At 38.9% G+C, this 21,859-nt stretch overlaps 2 protein-coding genes across 3 annotated transcripts in view; one reads left to right on the forward strand and one right to left on the reverse strand.

Annotated features, from left to right (window-relative positions):
• stk39 (serine threonine kinase 39) overlaps positions 1-16,400 on the forward strand; it is a 35,142-nt gene extending 18,742 nt beyond the window's left edge. The window contains exons 16-19 of the mRNA XM_034693631.1: positions 9,163-9,215; positions 9,401-9,469; positions 9,682-9,746; positions 14,905-16,400. Coding sequence (XP_034549522.1) covers positions 9,163-9,215; positions 9,401-9,469; positions 9,682-9,746; positions 14,905-14,979 — 262 coding nt within the window. The 3' untranslated portion in view covers positions 14,980-16,400. The remainder of the gene's footprint in view (positions 1-9,162; positions 9,216-9,400; positions 9,470-9,681; positions 9,747-14,904) is intronic.
• A 1,628-nt stretch (positions 16,401-18,028) lies between these two features.
• Positions 18,029-21,859, reverse strand: part of b3galt1b (UDP-Gal:betaGlcNAc beta 1,3-galactosyltransferase, polypeptide 1b) — a 76,580-nt gene continuing 72,749 nt past the window's right edge. Inside the window, exon 2 of one of the 2 annotated variants that reach the window (XM_034693298.1) lies at positions 18,029-21,842. In XM_034693298.1, the coding sequence (XP_034549189.1) occupies positions 20,621-21,607 (987 nt within the window). In that variant the 5' untranslated portion in view covers positions 21,608-21,842 and the 3' untranslated portion in view covers positions 18,029-20,620. The remainder of the gene's footprint in view (positions 21,843-21,859) is intronic. The other variant, XM_034693297.1, reaches the window with a different exon arrangement.

The following is a 21,859-nucleotide window of genomic DNA, read 5'->3' on the forward strand; positions in this document are numbered from 1 at the left end:
ATACAATACTATGTAATATAATTCCTCTACATTACGATACGCTTATTTGATTCTAAAAGTTACAATCAGATACAATGCGATAGGATATAATTCAGTACAGTGTTATCCATTATAATACACTTAATAGTCTATGCAGGGGACTTGGACTCTTGTGCTCCACAAGCTTAGCTGCCTCTATAATAGTGTTACCAAATTAAATACAATTAAAATAAACATCAGCATGTAAACAGAGAAACGCATACCTATTACAATCACAAACAACACGTGTCACAAATCATGCATTTAATAAACATTAATACCTGAATGATATAACATTATGAAGCTATTCTCAACTTCTACAGCCTCAAGAAAAAAATATTTAAAATTTAAATTGAGGTAAGCAGAATATGTTTCAGTTTGCAAACATTAAGGTACGTTTGTAGATACAGCATTACTTGACTTTGTTTTGGACATGCAGGCTTGTAATAGACATGATGATGATGATTGCCTGCAGCTGAAGGGGATCTCTCATGGCTCTGAGTCCCTTCACCTTCCTGTAGTCTGAGTGGTTGTATTGTATAGGGGAGAGCGTTACACTCCATTGCCTCTCTGGCTGTGCTCCACAATCTGCTCCCCTGCTTTCACTGCACCCTTTGCTTTCTGCTGCTGGATAGATTTTGACAGAAAAATGGCTTGCAGCTCAGCCCTACAATGTGGATACTTCCTGTTAGAAGAATCTTAATTAAGCTCCCTTTCACTTCAGCATATGCAAAGACAGAATACAAGGCTGACCTTACAATACATATTTCTTCCTTATTCATTTTGCTCAGTATGCAGACACACCAACAGAGAAAGAGAGAGGGCATTTTTAGGGGTGCAGCCTCAGACAGACCATGGTGCATTTTTGGACATTTGAAGGTCTGCCTGTAGCTCCCCGATGAGCCGGTCACAGAGCCGACTCTTAGTGGAACAGACATCTGAAGGTCCCTCCCCAGGCGTCCAGCACAGCACAGCACAGCACAGCAAGCCATTTTATTCTCTGGTTACATACCAAGAATATTTGGGAGGGAGTAACAGGAGATGGCTGGCTATTTAGTGGCTGATGGAGAGTCATTATTCTGACCTGGTGATTGAATAAATTAGCAGTGTTGAAAGTTTGGGTTTTTTGGTTCCTTAGTTAAACATTTTAATATAAATTGCTTAATCTGTGGATTTTAAAGCCCAAGAAGTACACATACAGAACCATATATCATACACTTTAATAACAGCCTTTATTAAATGTAGAAACTCTGTTGTTCTGGTGAATTCCGAGCCATCTTGTTAAAATGTGTGACAGTGGAGTCTTGCAGCTACTGAATCCATTTCTTCCAAGAAATGTGTTCACGGTGTTTAATGTGATCCCAGCATTAGGCTGTCAGGTCATCTCTCTGGTTTGTCTGATAAAATATTCCCCCATTAGACATGCAGACATGTGATGGACACCCTCCTAGATCGAAGTCTGTGAAGCTTGATGGCATTTCTTGCTTCAGGAAAACAGGGCTTTTAAATGCTTACATATGCACGTCTGTAGGATTAACAAGACATTTGTTATACATGATTTACAGCTGACATGGGAGCTGTTTAAAAGATGTGACCTCTGAATTACACTTGCATCCCCAAAATTAGAAAAGATATGCTTAACATTAAATATTAACGGCATGAGGAAACATCTAACCCTTTGAAATCTTGAATATCATTAAGCCTCTCTATTCTTTAAACTGGCTGATTTTTATTCATCTGAACAGCCGATGTTTTGCGAAATTGGAATCAGCATTTTGCTTTATTTTGAAGTGAAATTTGAGTGTAAGAGAGCAGATTTTGAATTACTTTTCATCTGATGTGGTAAGATGATGTTATTTTACAGTTGCTGAGGATTTGCCTGGTATATGTTTTAGGCGAGTTGTCACTAGGGGAGGGTATTTTAAGATGAGGGACTGCATCATATTTTTGACTTTTCTTCGAATCAGTTCCTGTGTTCTGGCAAAGAAAGCAACAAGTTCATGGAAACAAAATGTGTTTCTTCAATGTGCGCGTCCTTAAGTAGAACGAGACTAAGTGAGAGGTTTATTAGGAATATCAATGTAAAATAGGCAAGTTATTTTAGATAGACCTCTGTAAATGCAAAGTAAATCTTTCTTTTAAAACCTTAAAGTTTTTGTAAATACTACACTTAAATAGGGGTATCAAATCTAAAACATGATCCCTAATTTGGAAAAAAAAGCACCATTTGTTGTAAAAAATAAAAAAAAGGGTCTTCAAAAATATGGAAAACATCCAGCTGAAATGACAGTAATTGCATTTGAGAGAGAAAAATAAACAGCTAATTGCTCTGCTCTCTAAACTAATAAGGCAGTTCAGCCCATTAGGAAGAGTTTATGGAAATATGATCCCCTCAGAAGCACAGACAGGGGAAAAGCAGCAGCATGATTGGATTTTTGTCAACATTTTGTTTGGAACTCATTCAATCTTTTTTTTTTTTTTTTAACAAAGGCACTGAGGTGTCCTGAGAATAGCTCCGTCAGCAGCTTGAAGGGGAAGTTCAGAGTTGCATAATGTTGGTGCAATGTCATTGGAGCTTAAATAGCGAAAATAGCACAGAGGCAGATTGATTTCACTGAACAGTTCATTCCGGAGGTGACATTTAGGTCTGTTCATTTTTATAAATGGTAAAGAGGATTTGACAAATGTCAGGGTAGCTTTTGAAACATCTTTTTAATACATTTGAGACCACCGTAATGACTGTGATGTCAACATCTATCCTGAAGTTGTGTTAACATCTTAATGCTGCAGCCAGTTGTTTGAGCCAAGCTAGTCCTGTACCAATATTGCTCCTCATTGGCTAGTACATCTTTACCATAGACTGTATAAATAATGGACGTAGTATCCATGACGTCACCCATCTGTTCCTGAGCGCTGTTTGGAAGCCAATCGATGGCGGCAGCCATATTGGAATTGCGGAACTCAACCAGTCAAAGTGTGACTAAAGAGGCGGAGTTTGAGCCTCCTAGCCAACAGTTATGTGTTCCCTTCCTGGAGTCAAGTCAGTCATGTCCTTATTTGGGCAAAACCTCGTAATCTTAATATCTTCTGAACCGTCACGTTAGAAAAAAATTCACCCCCCGTACAGTGTGTGCAGATAAAGAGATTATCTACGTAGGGCCAAGCCGTTTTTTGAACTAGGCTGTAAACATGTTTATTAATGCTGCAAAGATCGTCTTTGGTGTGTATGTGGTTTCCGGTGTTTCTGCAGTCAGCCTCAAACAGATTCTCGATGAATTGCAGTTTATAACACTTCCGCATGGGCTTCATAGTTTGAGACCAAAGGTTGCCGCTTGATCTTTACTCATAAGATGGTTCATTTTGGGGGTTTAAGCCTGAAAGTGAGACCACACTTTGCCCTGCCAAAGACCCTCATTACATTACAGTGGCAAGTATCAGAAACTAAACGTAAAACTTCTTAATATATTTCCTAGTTTAATCAACAAATAATAATCTCCTCTTTTGTTTTCATTTCATTCAGTGTTTTTTTTTATCATTTATCTGACAATACATTTAGATACATCCCAGCCATTCTTACTTTCTGTAGTAAGTCTCTGTATGCTGGCTCATACTAACATGTTTTTGATGTCCAGATGGTATTACATGGTTGTGGCCCTTTTGCAGCTGAGTCATGTTCAGTCTGATTGCTAGGTAGCTAGTGTCTAGCGGTGCAACAACTCTCTGATATATCAGTGGCACTCAAAGTGGCTTCTTGATTGTGGAGTGTTGTCTATTTTAATGCAAAAGATTGTCAAAGAAAAAGATAGATTTAGATATGCAGTGATAAATACCATCTAAAGAACATACTGCAAGAGGATATCACGTAATGCTTTTGTCACAAATAATATTATTAGTTGATTTTTATTTTTATTCCATTTCCCCTCATTTTCCCTTTAAGTGTCAACAACCCCGATAGCACCCCCTGGTGACCCCTCAGACATTGGGACCCCCTCTTTAAAAAATGTTAAATTAGACTGAACTATCATTTTAAAGATTTTTCTCGACACACAATCATTTCCAATTAGTTGTATCCAGGTCTGTAGGCTGCTGTAATGCAGTATTTTGCATTTCCTCTGATCTGCTTTTCACTGACAGAAAGAGGCTGGCTGTAAATTACATTGCATCCATTAACTAAGAGTCTAAAACTGATCACTTTCCTATAATTAATAACCCATGCCATGGTCGTTTCAAGGATGTCTTTTGAAAATCACAAATCCTCTGGGATATTATAGACCCATGAAATAAAGCTTTGCCAGAAAGGGTTATTAGCTGTCGTAGTTGACAGCTTTACAGGATATAGTTTTTCCAAGTATTATGCTTTTTCTTTTATTTCCTGTTCAAAATTCAGAACTCAGTTTTTGTAACAAGATATATTTGGTTGCCTGAGATTTATTTCTTCTGTACATATTCAGGCATGTTATAGGAAGTGGTGGACAGTAACAGAGTAGATTTACTTGAGTACTGTACTTAACTACATTTTTTGAGTATCTGTACTTTACTTAAGTATTATTTTTTGAGGGAACTTATTACTTTTACTCCACTACATTTCTATCAGTGCTCTAGTTACTCACTACTGTTGCTTTGAAGTCAGCTCATGAATTTCCTTCTCTTTTCTGAAATCTGATCCCTAAGACAGTAAAATGTGTTTGTGTAGTTCTGTTTGTCTCAGTGGTTTAGTCCTACCTGTATAACGTGCGTCTCCATGGTTGAACGTGGAGCAAACACAGAGCAGATTACACTCAGATGAGGCAGTTCATTTAGAGGTGATAATGATGGCTATAATTCTCCACCTGAGCACCCATGGTCATATCTTCAGTCCGTGTTAGAGGTTTTTGAAATGAAGAATAATATGTATCATTTGAAATGTTCTCCCTGTTTCCCACTCTGCCCAAACATACAAACATTCACAGTCCAACCTGATAGAGCATATTGAGCTATGTAACATTTGTTTCATTCCAGATGAACATTTCAAACTAAGTTGTCTGTGCTTGGAGTAACTTAGTTTCTGTTTTTATTCCATGGTATAGTTTTTAGAGATTTCAAGTAATGGTTTCCAAATAAACAAAGTTTAACAGAATGTACTCATGTATTGTGAAAATAAAAAGTTTTGAGATTTTTAATAAGTACTTTGAAAACTTAAGTATTTTTAAAAGCAAGTACTTCAGTACTTTAACTAATAATTTGACAGAGCAACTTTCACTTGTATTGGAGTAATATTTGACCTGGAGTATCTATACTTTGACTTAAGTACTGAAGCTGTGTACTTTGTCCACCACTGATTATATGCGACTATGGTATGAGCTTTAGGTGCCTATTTAAGCCACACGAGTGGATTCTTCTAATTCTTGAGTGTTTTAATGCATTGCCCCCTTCTCAGTGAGACACAGAATTCAGTCCAAACACAGTATGTCTTCTACTTGTTGGCCTTGGCATTATGGTGTGCTGTACCTTAAGACTAAATCCACATTTTTCTCATCTAAAGATTTCATTTGGCTCCATGGTCACTCACTTCTGTGACAACCAACAATGTGGGGGCTGTAATGTGTCACAGACAAACATTCATGTGGATAAATGCAGTGGCATTTTGAAAGATTGCCCTGCTGTATAGTTTTCTGTTCGAAAAGCTTCTTATCTATAATCACAGACCAGTCCATGTAGAAATCAGTTTTCCCTGCTTTGAATTTCACTGTGCCTTTTGTTGAAGAAAGTAGTGTGTCATAAACCTGCCATTTTGCAGAGGAATTACACACTCATTTCACATATGTAAGTCAGTTAACAAGGTGTCAAATATAAAAAGGGGCATGCAGGGTGAAGAGCTAATTTTACTGCTGTTGAACTGTGTAAGAAATAAATCTTCAGTCAGGTGTTTAAAAAGGTGCTGTAACTCTCACATGTCATGGCAGTGTTCAGTCTGCTATATGTGTCTAATCCAGAATGTGCGTGTCAGACTGAATGCTTTCTAAACTCTTGGTTTGCTACAGAGAGAGACTGATTTATTTGTGCAGGGTTTACGGTTATGATCCTCTGACATACATGTTGCCTCAGCACTGTGCGCTCTCTGCTTCCACTGCTGGGACTGGAGATGTTGTTTACGTCCATCTGCTCCACCAGAGTTTTTACTCTGCTTATTTTCTCTTTCAACTGTAACTCTCTAAAGTCAAAAACAGTCAAGTTAACTTCTCAGCTGATATGAAATCCCCTCCCACTGTTAAGTAGAGACTTTCTTCTAACATATTCATAGCAGATATGTCTCTGGTTATGTGTGATGAATTATGGCTTTAATCTCATTTGAAATGAGGGCTGTGGTCTGGCTGTGAGATTTATTTAACAAGACTACAAACCAAATTAATCTTCTTGCACTGCACTTTGGGTGGGACTGAGATGTCCTATTTTCAGAAGCTGGCTTCTGCACCGTCACACTCACATTTTAAAGGCAGGTCCTTAATGCAATAGATGCAGATGAATGCAGGCGGATGCTTGGTAGCTACTGGGGAGTTACATTTAAAAAGCACAATCAAGAAAACCAGATGCATACCTGCTGTTTTTTCTTTTTATGTCTATTAGTCTCAGTTTGAGGACACAAACCACCTCAGAGTTAGTCGCTTTACAGCAATATGTAAACACTAAGATCCTGTTCTGCTATTTTTATCTTTACAGAAGAAGGAAGGAAGGAAGGAGCTAAGGCTTTTTTTTTCACTCTACAGAATATGGTATCTCATTGAATACATTATAATTTACCAGAAGCAGTTAAGCAGGTGTTACTTTTATACTGCTCAGTATGTGGAGAACTACTAAATGATGTCTTCTGCACATTCTATATTTCATTCATTCATTTCTGATCTACATTTCCTCCTAGAGCTCTGCATTTAAACCCTAACATGTGAAACTGAAAACTGTTTAAAGCTAAATTAGCTACATCAGGAAAGGTGATCTACATGTCTATTAAATTGATGATCAAAAGTACTGTTCACGATGTGTAATGAGTTACTAGCATTATCACTTGATCATAAAATGTATTTAAGAAGTGTTCATTGCTATTAAATGGAGCGACGCCTGCGAGCTAGCTCGGGCAGACAACTCGAGCTGCACTGCTATACACGTCCCATGTCCCACTCTCATAAGCATCATCCAATCCCGCCCTCTGCCTCTCAAATTGGCGGTCTATTTAAACTGGGAAAATCTCCCATCTCTCCTTCTGCCTGTCAGCGGCTCTGCTGCCTGCATGCCTATTTCTGAATTTTCTTTCATCCCCACCACCACCCCAGCATCCACCTGCAGGCTCCGGGGGTATTCAGTATGTTTTGCTCATCACTCCTCAATGTCTGCATGTAAACTTTTCTGCAGGAGTGATGAGGCCGGAGCCTGGGCGCCTAACATGAATATGAATTTGCTGCTACAATAAACAATTTAAACGTGAGTTGTCTGACTGAACTGCACATAAAGGCATTTTAGCTAATGTCACTATGTTCCTTTTGGAGAGAAATGCAACTTCATTTTGATAATTGGACAAAGATCGTGATTGCAATGTGGTAACAGTTTGTCAATCAGGAAGTAGTCAGGCCCTATAGCCTACCCTGCTTTATCATGCAGTTTTGTTCTGCTAAACTGAATGAACAAAGTAAAAGGTAAAGGCTTTTTTTGTTCAGCCTGCTGTCAATCATGTGGTGTGACACTTGCGCCCTTGCAAAATCTAAACTTACAAACAGAGAGTGTCAGACTTTTTGCTGATGGTCTTGTTTACTTTTGTAGGTCAAAAAATGCATCACTTAAACTTTTTAAAAATAATTTATTGTGTCAATATTATATATGCATGATATACATTTCTTACAAGTTCGAACATTTTTGACACAACACTTTGTTTGACATTTTTTGACCCTCCACCCATACTACAAAATTGGAAAGTCAATTATATAGAAATATAAAAGAAAAAGGAAGGAAAGGAAAGAAAGGAAAGATGAGAAAGAAAAAGATAATGATAATAATAATTTTAAAATAAAATAGATAAGAAGGTTATATAAAGATAACCAAAACTCAAATTTGAAAATACATAAATTCCTATATAAATAACCCAAAAGAATAAAATAAATATATATATATATATATACACACACATATATACATAGAAATACACATACATCACTTAAACTTTTAGTCTATTTCATAACCTGTAAAAAATCCCTAACAGTAGCTTTAATTCAGCTACAAACTTGTACTCCTGTCTAATTTTCTGTAAATGCTGTTTTTAACAGCTTCTTACTGCATTCAGTTAACGGTTCCTTTTCTTCTTTAACACAACTTTTAATCTTTCATTCACACTAAAGCCCTTGTAGGGATGGCTGTTGTGAATTAGCATCAGCTATAAGCCCTACTTTGCTATTTGTAGTTTGTCTATGTAATTTGTATCAGTCCAAAACAAATACAGTATCCATGAATACATAGTAATCTGAATTTCTTGTTGTAACAGTTACTGAAGCTGTAAATCATATGCAATGTTGAGTCATTCTAAGCTAACATGTCAGGCTTTGTTTTGTAAACCCTGAAGTCTCCCCCTGCTGGCTGTTAGACAGAATGCAAAGCATTTGATCATTTGCTTCACCTATCAGACCAGGAGGCTACAACCACTTCTAACAACTTTTTACACCTCCTCTCTCCTCAGGCTTTATAAAATCAGTTTAAAGTAAAAAGCCTTAATAGTATGCCATGTTAAGTTTCTCATCCAGTACCACAGTTTGATTCAGATTTAATGACCAGCGAGTGAACATTTGGCAGCTAAATAGAGGGATATTTTTGTTGAGAGGTGGTAACAGAACAAAAACTTAATTTTAAGGGGTGTCAGTGTTGTTGTGACAGCTTGTTTCGACAGTATGGTCCTTGTAGTCATCCAAGTATGACAAGCTCAATAATGTGGTCCTGTTGTGTGTCAGCTGCACTGCTTGTCCGTCTTGTCATCCCTTCTCCCCATTCACATCAATCATCTCGTGTGTATACACAGCTCTTGCTGGACAGACCTACAGAGGCTGTCACAAGTCAGAGCTACAACAAATTTAAATCTGACATTTCAGATACTGCTCATGCAATCCCTCACTCTCCTGTCTCTCCTTACAGGAACACCAGAAAGGAGCTGAATGATATCCGGTTTGAATTCACTCCTGGAAGAGGTAAGGCCTCTGCTTTTATGGATTTGAAAAGTGAGAATGTTTTCAGGAACTGTGGATTGCTCTGTGTGTATATTGGCTAATGGCTGTGTTTGAGCTCTTGACAGTATGTAATTCAATATCTAATACAGTTACCTGCTAAGTGGAATGTTGCAGGTCCAATATGTGTCGTATTATTCTTTCATAAGACACAGCTGAAGGCGTTTCCCAGGAACTGTTCTCCGCCGGCCTGGTCCATGGGCACGATGTTGTTATTGGTAATGTTCCACCTCTTTATTCTGGTAAACTGTGCAGGTGTTGTCTGAATACATATTAGACACATCACTTAAGGAATATCAGTATCTACTGGGAATACTGTCAACAGAGAGAAAGACATTTAATTTGGTCTACAATTTGGTCACATTTTTTTAGGTTTAACAATGTCTCTGTTATCTGAACATTATCTTCTTTTACACCCTCTGTATTACAGTTGCTGCTAACCTTCAGAAGATTGTAGATGACCCAACTACCTACAAAGTGTTGACCTTTAAGCTGGTGAGTGTCCACATGATTGATGGGTGAGGACACCCCTCTGACTTTGTCCTGGCTGTAAACAGCTTGTTGATGAAAGGGTCAGTGAGGGATAAACACACATCTTCATCATGAGAAAAATGTTTTGTAGGTTAAGAATACTGCACACTAGATGACTACTTCAGGGGGAAATAAACTCACTTAGGACGAGTGCCTCTAAATGAACAGATCTCACTTCTTTAATATAAACCTACATACTCTCCCCTTTTTGTTTCTTCTACTTAATGCCTTTCCTCTCAGGAAGCATCTTTCTTTATGACCTATTAGTCTAACTACTTCTGTTTCATATTACATCAAGTTGATGAAGTGCCTGAAAAAGTGCATCTTGGTTTTTTTTATTCAATAGACAATTTAGTTTTGAATAAATGGTTGAGAAAAAAAATGTGTGTGGGATCGAATCAAATCAAAGGATTCCCAAAGATACAAGCCAATATTAGTGCATTAGATAGTTGATACAACATGCCAAAAAAGGATTAAACACCAAACTTTAGTGAAAGTAAAGTGTGAACAAAAATGCTTAATTGTCATAAAAACCCAAATACTTGAAGTTGCATTCCTCTCACCTTTTTTTTTTTGTTCTACACAATAATTTGTATTCAACAATATTAAGATGAATAATTTATAAACAGAACAATCTGATTAAATATGTTGAATATAATACATTTTCCATCCAATTCTTGTGCTCACTCAACATGTCTACTCTGATATGATTCATTATGATATGATGTGATTCGGTACAGTACGACACGACACGACACCCTTGTTTTTCCACTTAACCCTAGAACACTATCTCTAAAATTAGTAACACCATCACTAACGCTGGGTGTTTTTTACCCGATATAATATACCCAATAAAAAGTACTTGTCATCAAAATATATCAAAACATGACGATACATGACAAATTAGAGTAGTGTTCTTTTATTCTAAACTGTGCCATGTCTAACAAAATGATAAAATGTATAATGGGGGGGACCCTATAAAAACGCTCCAAAATTACTGAAAATGTGGAATTTGGGACCAAAAATTTCTAAAACAAAAAATGAATGAAAGTGATGAAACTGGAAACTTGGTGTTTGGTCCACCCATTCCTAGGATATTTGAGACTTCCCTGGTGAAGCCACAATCTTCTTGACACACAAACAGCTGCAGGAGAGAGAAATAAAAAAAGGGTGAAAATCAACCGAACACTTGTCTGTAGGAAAAAGCGGGGTTTGGAGTAGGGAAACAACCATGCCTTCAAAGACGTCAAAGATGATGCTGAAGCTCCTCAGGGACACATGACACTCAGACAAGCGCAACATAATGAAAATCATGTAAATGTGTTTGCTCGGGTGAAAATCACCCGGCGATAGTGTTCTAGGATTAAAAATCTGTTCCACAGGCTGCATCTGTTTTAATGAACTGTCTCAATGGTGGTATGATCAAAAACAAATTACAATCAACATGTAAACGTGAGCACACACCTATGATACACATTAACAATCCTGTACATCATCATACAGACAATGTCTTACAAATTAATAATACAACAAAACGTAAGATACATAAAACCTTATGTAATAATGGAGTCCTACAAATGTATGTTATTCAAATATATTTTGGTAAAGTCAAGAATTAGCCCCTTCTCAGACAGATATTGTTCCAGTCTCATTTTTGCCTCAGGTATTAAAGAGTGTTTGACTTCCTGCCATATCTGAATTTTGTTTGTTTGGCAGCCTTTCTTCATCTCCAGCTTTGACAAAGAATCTAAAGTCAAACTTAGTCTTCAGCCAACTTTGTGATCATGTACCTTTAAAAATCATAAGTTGAGCTGGGATTATTTATCTGTTTGCAGCAGAGTCACCCTGTGTGTCGCTCCTTTAAAAAAAAAAAATGTTGGTTACATGTAAAGAATGTGTGTTATCCAGATTCACTTTGGAGGTGCATGTAGCACATGTTCCACTTTCACAAGCCCCCTTTGTTTGCCTTTTGGAGACACGGTGACATTTGTAAGAAGAAGTAGTGCCAGTCCTTCTGTATTTGACAGAAAATATGTAAATGATTTGACCTCTCTGTAGTTGTGGGTAAACAACATCTGTTCTTCAGGTCACTGTGCTTCACAAAGTGACCTTTCTGTTGAGTTTGCCTTATCAGCAGCTTGTGAGCGTTGCAGGTAGAGCGGTCTCAGGAGAGCCAGAGTGAGGCAGTGCTGGACACAACATGCAGATATATGGGCAGAGTTCAATTTCCATATGTTAGCTCTGCTTCACTGCAGTCAGTGTAAAATGCTCAATGTGTGTTACCGAAACAAGAGTTACGAGTGAGACGTCACAAAGCCCAGAGAGTTAGAATAATTACCCTCACCGCAGGGGCAGTTCATAACACTTTATGCACACAATTTATAGTGTGGGTGGCACTTTATGACTTCACTGAACAAGAGGTTAGTAAGGACTCACAAAGAGAGACCTGTTTTCATAACACCCCCTCCACGTTTATCAGAAGACTGCTGAGCTCCCAGACCCCTGGGGAGTCTGAGTGTCTCTCCCTGCTCAGGTGTGAGCCGCTGGAGGCCGGCAGGTGTTAGGAAACCCTTTCACACAGGTTTTTAGTTTAACAGGAGGAGAGCTGAACTGAAAAGAACTCCCTTTGAAAGAAATCCAAATGCAAAGAAACATATTGCCCCTGTGAATAGCATCCAGAGCAGCCAGAAAATTGGGGTTAGATGCAAGGCCTGGATGGTTGAACTGTAAGAAATGAAGACTCAAACATAGACTGTGTATACCTGAAAATGACAGATGATAGTGTTAACCCATCTTGTATGATGCAACAACAGTCTCTTCGTCTCACCAGAGTCTGAAATCTGGCTGCAGGGCTTTGTTCCCATTCAGCTGCAGGCGTAGAGAGATTGGGCACAGATGTTGGCTGATAAGACCTGGGCTTTGCATTCATTGATCCCAAATGTGTTTTATTTTCACATTAACTCCAACTGCAGAATGTTCATGCTCTGAGCTGATAAACAGGCACACATACTGACCTTATTAAGTAGGTTGGGCACTGGCCAGATGTGACTCATACACATTAAAATACTGTTTTCCAGTGTCTTTGGTTATATATTCAGAGGAGTTCAATTTCATAAACCGTCTAGAGCAGTATTATTAACATTTGCAGTATTAAAAAAAGGTTAATGTGAATTTTTCAAATAATATTTCATAATGAAGGCTGGCAGTATTCCTTTTTTCTCACTGCCAATTCCAACCCACGCAAGGACCAGATACCAACAATGCTTCGTTTGTTTATGTTTTTTTTTTTGCAGTAATTTTCAAAGTTCTCACCCAATTTGAGCAACTCAATCCTGCTTAAAAGTGCTGTACATCAGGGGGGAGTGACATTAAAACTTGAGCGAGCATTTCATTGGACAAAGATCAGGATGAGTTATAAACAGTTTTTATGCTATCAAGGTGACAAACCTCAAAGATGCATCAAAGAATACCTACAAACTGACTTTTAAACCATTGCTTTGACAGATACTAACATCAAAGTCACAATAAAAGTGAAAGATTGATGGTGATCATACCAAGATGCACAAAAGCTGTGATTAAAAAGCTGTTATTACACTAAATGTTCATTTTTTAACACGTTTTCTTATTTACAATAATGATTGTATCCTGTTATAAAAAGAGTATGAACTTATTTTTCACTCTGTGTTATCTCTTTAAAATCTTAAGCAGTTTTTTTTTTATGTATTTAGGGATGCACCGATCCGATCCTGGTATCGGATATCGGCTAGGACTCAAAAAGCTAGTTCGGATATCGATGACAAAGGGCCGATTTATAGTGCCGATCCATATGGCAGATCTATTCATCTCAGTTCTATGCTTTTCTGTGTTTACAACAGCCATGTGCGTCTCCTATGTCATCAGTGTGTTTATGAAATGTACTGCTGATTAATATTGTCACAATATCAGTCGCAGAGAAGGGAAACAGTAAGGGCAAAGCTGGGCAGAGTAATAATGTATTCAATGATTTTAATCCCAGCCACAGGTACACTGTACTTCTGTGGGAAACACTCTATGGAAACACTATGTTGACCTATCTTTTATTTTCTCATTTGAAGCAGTTTTTTTATACAGAATATTTAATTCCTCTTATCCACTGCTGAGGTTTAAAGTTGAATTGTAATATATGTTGGTTATGAAGATTAACTCACCAAACTGCTGGTACATATTTATAATCTCTTGAATAATGATACTGTCAGTTTAAAAATGTTCATTTTATTTTGGTTTACAAAGTCAGAAAAGCCTGAAGTTGCCAAAACATGATTCTATCCTCACATTAAGGAATAGAGATTGTTAAATCAATACCGGGATCAGATCGGCTAGTATCGGTATCGGTAGATACCAAAGCCCAGGTATCGGTATTGGGACCTAAAAAGAAGGATCGGTGCATCCCTATTTTTTTTTGCAAATAAAAAGCCCAAATAAGAATATAACACTAGGAAGTGTGGAAGTTCAGAGGAATGTTGTATACACTAAAGCAAAAATATTCATTTTACTCAAACACATATAGTATCATAGAATCAGTGACTAAATCTGTTTTGGAAGGGTCTCTTAACATTTTCTGAAGCTGTATGTGAGAAAAAATAACTGAACACCTATTTGATTGAACTGTAACTGGAGCTGATCGTTTAATTGTTTGGGGACTATGTTCCTCTGGGGAGTAATATACACTTGGTGCTCTGGTGAGCAGGAGAGTTTACTTGGGATTGTCTTAAATGAAACTACAGTGGTTCTGTTTATCAGAGCTTGTCCGTCAGTGCAGTGGTTTGGTTGATTCATATTTTCATTAGATAGTAATACACAGAGGAATAACTTGCGTAAGGGAATGGCAGCTATTAGGACCAGTTAAAAACCTTCTTTGTTTTCAGAGTTTCTTAAAATCACATGCAGCAGTTTAAAAAAACTCCATCATGTTATAAAACAACCAGCTGACTTACGTGCAGCACTTTCAACCCCCTGATTAATCCGGTGTGTTAGACTGCAGCTGTTACACAGATTTTAGCAGGATTAGTTGTGTCGTTAAATCGAGAGTGTCAGGATGTGAAACAGACCCTTTGACCCTCTTAACGTCTTCGTCTCATCGCAGGCTTCCAGCTGCGACGACACAGAGATCCCAGACGAGGTGAAGCTGATCGGCTTTGCACAGCTGAGTGTTAGCTGATGTTCTCTTCATGCCTGAAGCAGGTGAGACGTGGGAGAGAGAGAGAGAGAGAGAGAGAGAGAGACAGTTCAGGGCAGACAGACAGACTGAGGAACACAGCAACACTTCCTGCATCTTCTCTCCCAACACACTCCTTAAAGACCCCCTCCTCCTCCTCCTGCTTCACTCCCTCTCACCTCTGCTGATGCCAAGCTCTGCCACCGCCCCCCCCCCCCCTCCTCCTTAATGCTCCCTGTCCCCCTGACCTTTGACCTTACCAACATTCCACTGCCCAGCGCACAAACAGGGATCAGGATAAAGCCCAGGAACCTAAAGATGTACTCAGGTGGAGACATGAGATGATTAAGATGTAGCTTTGAATGTTATATTTATTTTTTTTCTCTTTCTCATTTTTGTTCTTACACTTTATCTTTGACTTTTCTTCACTTTGCTATACCAAAATTTTCATTATTTATGAAATGATAAGGTGTTTTATTTTGTTGCCAGATTGAAAACACATTTTCTTTTTCTCACCTCTCACAAACTCACTCATCTGTGATGTTTCCCTGAGGTCTTTGTCAGAATGTAAGATTTACTTAATTCATGGAAAAAAGCACATTTTCATAACATGATGAATGTCTAAAACCAGACTGAATTTTATTTCTGTGTCAACAACCTGTTTAACATGGACCAGAAGGGGACCATTAGCTTTGATTGTGCAGAAAAAAAGAGACCAGGATGCTACTGTGTATAATTTGCTGCTCTTGACCGTGCTAATGCTTCAAAAAGTTAGAGGTGCCTTGTTCATTTCTCTGTGCCTAAGAAAGTAGTGAATGAGCGAGACCACATAAAGAGCAGAACCTGCTGAAGACCATTTCACAAATGTATTACCCCCCAGCAACGACACAATTTAAGTATGTTAACTCAAAGAGACAAGCTACAATGCACTTTTGGGCTGAGTGTGCGCACACGGCAAGCAGATGCTTAGCCCCCTGGAGACAATGATAAAACATAACACAACCTGTAATCCTGTAATTTGCTCTGGTTGTACTCAGATGCCAGGTTAATATTCAAAAACAACAACAGTTTCATTTTTTCGCTCTGTCCTGCTGCACTACAAAACCTTTTGTTTCCAAAAATTACGATAGTTTCTAAAATGTACTGTATGACAATGCATCTGAGGATGAAACCAAAAGGCAACTATTGAAAGAGTGACGAGCCATCTGTTTGTCCAAACAAGTCCAGTAGCTCTTAATTATTTTCAAGTATTGAGATGAGAAATATTAACTTCTAATAAATTCTTTATTATGAAGTAATTTATTGTGTTTTGTTTATGTACAGTATGTGAACCATTTCAGCATATTATCCCCTGTTCCCCTTGTAATCAGCTGATGTCAAATTTATGATGAGGAGCAACAATAAAGAATTGCTATTATTTAAAAGAGGTGTGGTGTATTCACTCTGAGCTTACAGTGTCATACTTAGTGAAACTTATACAGATTTATTGACCTGGTCTGAAAATAGGAAGTGGGTTTATAGCTCAATATGATCTGAATTATAAAGTGTAACTTGTTTTCTCTCCAAATGTAAGGACTTTATCTCATGTGTCTGTGAAGGTTCTCAGTCATCCAGGTCATGGTAATCCAAAGCTTGATCCGTAAGGCAACTGGACTGGTAGAAATTCTTGAAGACGTTTCACCTCTCCTCCGAACGGCTGGTCAGAACCATAGAATATATGAAATATGGATGTAGTATCCGTGACGTCACTCATCTGTTCCTGAGCGCTGTTTAGAAGCCAATCGACGAAGGCAGCCATATTTGAAATGTGGAACTCAACCAGGCAGAGCGTGACGTAAAGAGGCGGAGTTTGAGCCTCCTAGCCAACAGCTATGTGTTCCCGTCCGGGAGTCAAGTCAGTCATGTCCTTATTTGGGCAAAAACTCGTAATCTTAATATCTTCTGAACCGTCGCTTTAGAAAAAAATTACAGTACAGTGTGTGCCAATAGAGAAATTAGCTACGTAGGGCCAAACCATTTCTTGAACCAGGCTGTAAACATGTTTATTAATGCTGTAAAGATCGTCTTTTTTGAACTGGGGTCTATGTGGTTTCCGGTGTTTCTGCAGCCAGCCTCAAGCAAATTCTTGATGAAATGGAGCGCCGCCTGCAAGCTAGTTCAGGCAGACAACTCGAGCCGCGCTCATCATACTGACACGTCACCACCTCTCCATCAGCTGATCTCAACATCCTCATTCGGCGGTCTATTTAAACGGCAAGCCTCCCTGTCTCTGCCTCTCCTTGCAGTGCTCCTGCTGTTCTGCTCAGTGCTGTGTGAAGTTTGTCCCCACCTCCTCCCCGGCTTCCACCTGCGGGCTCCGGGGGGGTTAGTCCTATCTCATTGCTCCTAATGTCTGCATTTAAATAATCTACGAGGAGTAATGAAATTCGGAGCCCACACGCCAAACACAATACTGAATGCTGCAATAAACTTATTAAGTAAACGTGAGTTGTCTGACGGAATTGCAGTTTATAACACTTCTGCATGGGCTTCATAGTATGAGACCGGAGGTTGCCACTTGGTCAGAAATGAAGAAGCCTTTCGGAGGAGAGGTGAAATGTCTTCAAGAATTTCTACCAGTCCAGTTGCCTTATGGATCAAGCTTTGGTTTATCTCATGTGGTTAAATATCAGATACTTCAACAACAACCCAAATAACGTTTCCCTGAACTCCTGAATTCTTATACTTAATGTAATTATTATATATTCTTTATCTAATTTTTATGTTTTATTTGTCTCTTTTTTATGGTTTAATGTATCTGTAGGCTGTTTTTATTAGTTTATGATACCAAATGTTCAATAAAATAACAAAAACAGCCTTTTTTTTGTTTTCCATATGAACACTCACAGTGACTGATACTGTTAAAAGAAGGCAGGATGAGATGTCTTTTTTTCTGCCAGAAAGCATATATAGGGCAAACTCAGCAAGGATGTAAAAGATGCTGCTTTGTTCACAGGGGGATGAAAAGTTGACACAAATAAAAGAAGTCTCTCCTCACAGGAGCTTTAAGGAATCCTTATGCCAGCACTATAAGAGACCCTGCTCTTTAATTACAAAAACAATGAAAACAAAACATAAAAGAAACCTCACATAAACCAAGCATAACCCTCTGGAGATCTGTAACAGAGAACCCAAAACAGGCAACAAGTAAAAGCAGTTATATAACTTTAATTATTCAAGTATTTGTTTTTTAATATAAAAAACATACAATATATAACAACAACCCCTTGCGGGATAGATGCTTTCACAGTTAATGTCACATTAGCTTATAATACTACAAAACTTCTGAGAAAAAGAAAACATTTGGCCATGAAAGCCACAATTTCTGAGACACACAATGATTTCCCCGTGATGTCAGTAGCAGTGCTTCAGTAATTACTGATATGCAAGATACATATGATAATACATCCAGTCTGTAATGGTCTTAGCTACACTTCAACTCAGACTTGCACGTTGTGATGCTGTATTTCTCTAATGTGTGGAGGAGTTGATGGTCTGAAATAGATGCCGACTTACTGCCTACATAAAAAAAAAGAGCAGCAGCTGGAGTAATGAAGAGCTGGTAGCTGAGAAACACATTTACCACAAGTATAAATATGTCGGAAATGTTAGATTGAAAACAAAATACATTTTCATAGGCAGTGAAATGTGTGTAAACAAAAACATCAGGCAAATTTGTAAGAAAATGAGATCATCCAGCAAAGTCAACTATGTGTCTTTATTAAACCTAATGCTAGAGAACTGTGGTTCATTCATTTTAGCTTTATATATCTGACTGTGTAAATACAATTAAGGAGGAGCAGCTTGGGCTAGATTTAATCTCCACACACAACCTGTTGGTTCGATAAACTTTCCCTCTCTGTGTTCAAGAAAATTTGTTTCATTTCCAAATAACAGCTTCCTAAATGTATACTATCACAGATATTTTACTGTAATTTAATGCTTCATTGATTACAGCATAGAAATTCCCTTTAGGCTTGCACTTCTGCAGGAAGATCAGGGTGCTGAGTCAGCAGCCGTGCAGCTGGTACAGATTTAGTGTCTTTCTCAAGGACACTTTAGCGGGACTGAAGGTTTCCGCCGTGAGGGCTTGAGCTAAAGTCAGTACTTTCTGTTAGGCCACACATCATAATGCTTAACGCTGATTGACTTTATGCTTGTAAAGAATAGACCGCTTATGTTAAGAGTCCATGAGGAAGAATGAGTTTCAGTAACACCACATTAGAATGATGTATGAGAAGAATACACGCTGTACAAGCCTCATGCAGGCGTTAACAATCATCAAGTGTAATCAGCAGAGATAGACGCATATAGAATTGAATGAAACAGCTGTCATGAAATAGCAAAGACTGTATAAAAAGGCAGATGACACGACGGTTCCCCCAAAGTGAGGCCAAAACATTTTCAATGCCCATGGTGGCTTGCTGCAGTACAGGTCATAAAGCCCACCTCTTTAATGTTAACAGGTGGGATATTGGTCAAAACTTTAAAAGCAAAATGCATACCAAATACATTTTTGGGCTTTCAAAAGGGGGTGTAATGTCATGATTGACAGCTTTGTTGACCAACAGTGCTCCTGCTGTGTTAGGAGGTAAGGCAGGAGGAGACATAATGAACATTACACAAACTATTGCCTTTAAAGGTGTCAAAATATATTGGTCTAATAGGTCCCCAAAACATGTCTTTAAAGTTTATTGCTCTAAAAAACACGTTGAAATCAGATTTTGGCATGCCTGTAAACCCCTTTTTTTCAGCCCTGCTCAGAACAGGCTGTTTTCTGTGTCTGTGCCTTTAAATGAGAATGAGCTGTCTGACCACGCCCCCTCCGGCTTGTTTCAGCACACATTTACAGAAAGGTGGAGAAATCAAAACAGGGGCAGAATGTGTTTTTTTCATTTTCGGGGGGTTTATAGACATGCCAGGGGCACATATTTCAGGTAGAGAACCATTAAAAAGTCAATTTTGCATGATATGTCACCTTTAAAGTAACCCTAACTGCAAGTGTCTGCTTCAAACCACGACAAGAAGCTGTCCTTCTGAAGACTGTATCAACCGTAATTGCTTTTGCCTCTTTATCATTAGGTTAAATATGTATTTTTGGGCAAACAGCTACCCCTGGTGTTGAATAAGAGAGCCAATGCAAAAGTGCAAAACCTGTAGCTCCATAGACAGGTAAGTTGTCAGGCTATAGCCTCAACTCTGCCTCTTTGCCAGATTTAAGATTGGCTGGAAGTTAGTTGGAGTCAGAATTTCTCCATAACACCTCCCCAGTAACCAATGGGTGCCTGAGGTCATGTCCGTGTTTCATACAGTCTATAGTTTGGGTAGCAGAAGGGGCAAGACATCAAATCTGTGGCTTCACCAGCCAATCACTACCAAGAGTTGGCTCCAATGAAGTCACTACAGCAAGATGTCAGGGAAATTTTGGCTTCACTTTTGTGCATGAGGAGTTGTAGATGTGTCGTCCAACTTAAGATACAGTCATTATTAAATTTAGACTTAAAGCAGCCCTCGATGTTTTACATTACTAAGTGAGGTGATTTTTTTTAAAGGAGAGAAAAGGCAAAAGAAAAGAGAACGTTTTTTGTTCAGAGGTCCTTATCCTCTAACATCTCAGGTGCTTCTTGCTGGACATGTCATTCCAAATGCGATGCATCTCCTCAGGGGAGATCTGGTGCACGGTGATAACTCGTCTGTACCTGCACAGACTGTAAGCCATCTTCCAGTGATTAAACCCACTGTTCTGATACGGGTGTATACCTAGCTTACGCAAACACAGTCCCACGTAAACATCCTCCAGGTGCAACAGTCTTGTGTGTAAAGAAGTCTTATAGATGAGTTCCGCTACGTCTGCAGAGAACACATAGCCTGTGCCCGAGCAGAAAGGCGGGTATCTACTTTCAGGATACAAGTCTCTGGACATGTACCATTTACTGCGCATGTCTCTAATGGGGCCTCCATTTATGACATAGCCGGTGAAGTATCTCCTCCTGGGCTTGGTGGTGGGTTTGAGGAGCTTGAAGAGAAGATTGTCCATGTTAACAAAGATGTCGCTGTCTGTTTTCATGATGTACTGCGCTTGAGGACAGAAGGTTGCCACCCAGCGCATGCCCATAATGGTCTTTAAGGTGAGGTTGTGGTACGAATCTATAAAATTCTCCACCACAATGTCATGAAAGATCTGGCTCTCCTGCTCCACCATCTGGTTGAGGACGGGATCTGTGTTCTTGCCCAGCAGAAAGATGGTGAGGATGCGGTTGTCGGTGAAGGTGCTCTCGTCCCCCCAGGTCTCCCTGATGGCCTGCCGGGCATCGAACTCTTTGTGCGTGGTACTGATGAGGATGACCAGGAAGGGTGTGACACTTTCACACTTCTTGGCCTCACTGATGACGAACTCAAAGGCATGTGGGTTAAGGGGGCGGGTGCGGATGTTGGTGAAGGTGATGTTTTTGGGGGGTTTCACAGGCTTGCGTAGAGGCACGGACATGTGGCCAACATAATTAGTTGTCGGGCGAGATAGACTCAAGTACCACAGAGCGCTCGCCCAGCAAACCACTGTCAACAAGTATAAACATGACACTTTTGAAGGCATTATGCTGCATTTAGGTGTATTTTGAAGAGCAGGATCTTATAAGGCTTTCTTTCCATTAGCAGAGTTCTAGCCAGCAACGCAGCATGAAGCTGCTCCAGCGGGCAGTCTGACATTAATTGTCAGTCATGGATTACTTTAGAGAGAAGTGGTGCTGTTTGCGTTTAAATGCAAAGCACTTTGTAATCATATGGAGGTCCGATTTATCAGGGTGGCACTGCTGTTTCTCCATTTAAATCTGAAAGAAAGAGAAAG

The sequence above is a fragment of the Notolabrus celidotus genome, chromosome 10 (assembly GCF_009762535.1).
Source record: "Notolabrus celidotus isolate fNotCel1 chromosome 10, fNotCel1.pri, whole genome shotgun sequence".
In the NCBI taxonomy this organism is placed as follows: Eukaryota; Metazoa; Chordata; class Actinopteri; order Labriformes; family Labridae; genus Notolabrus; species Notolabrus celidotus.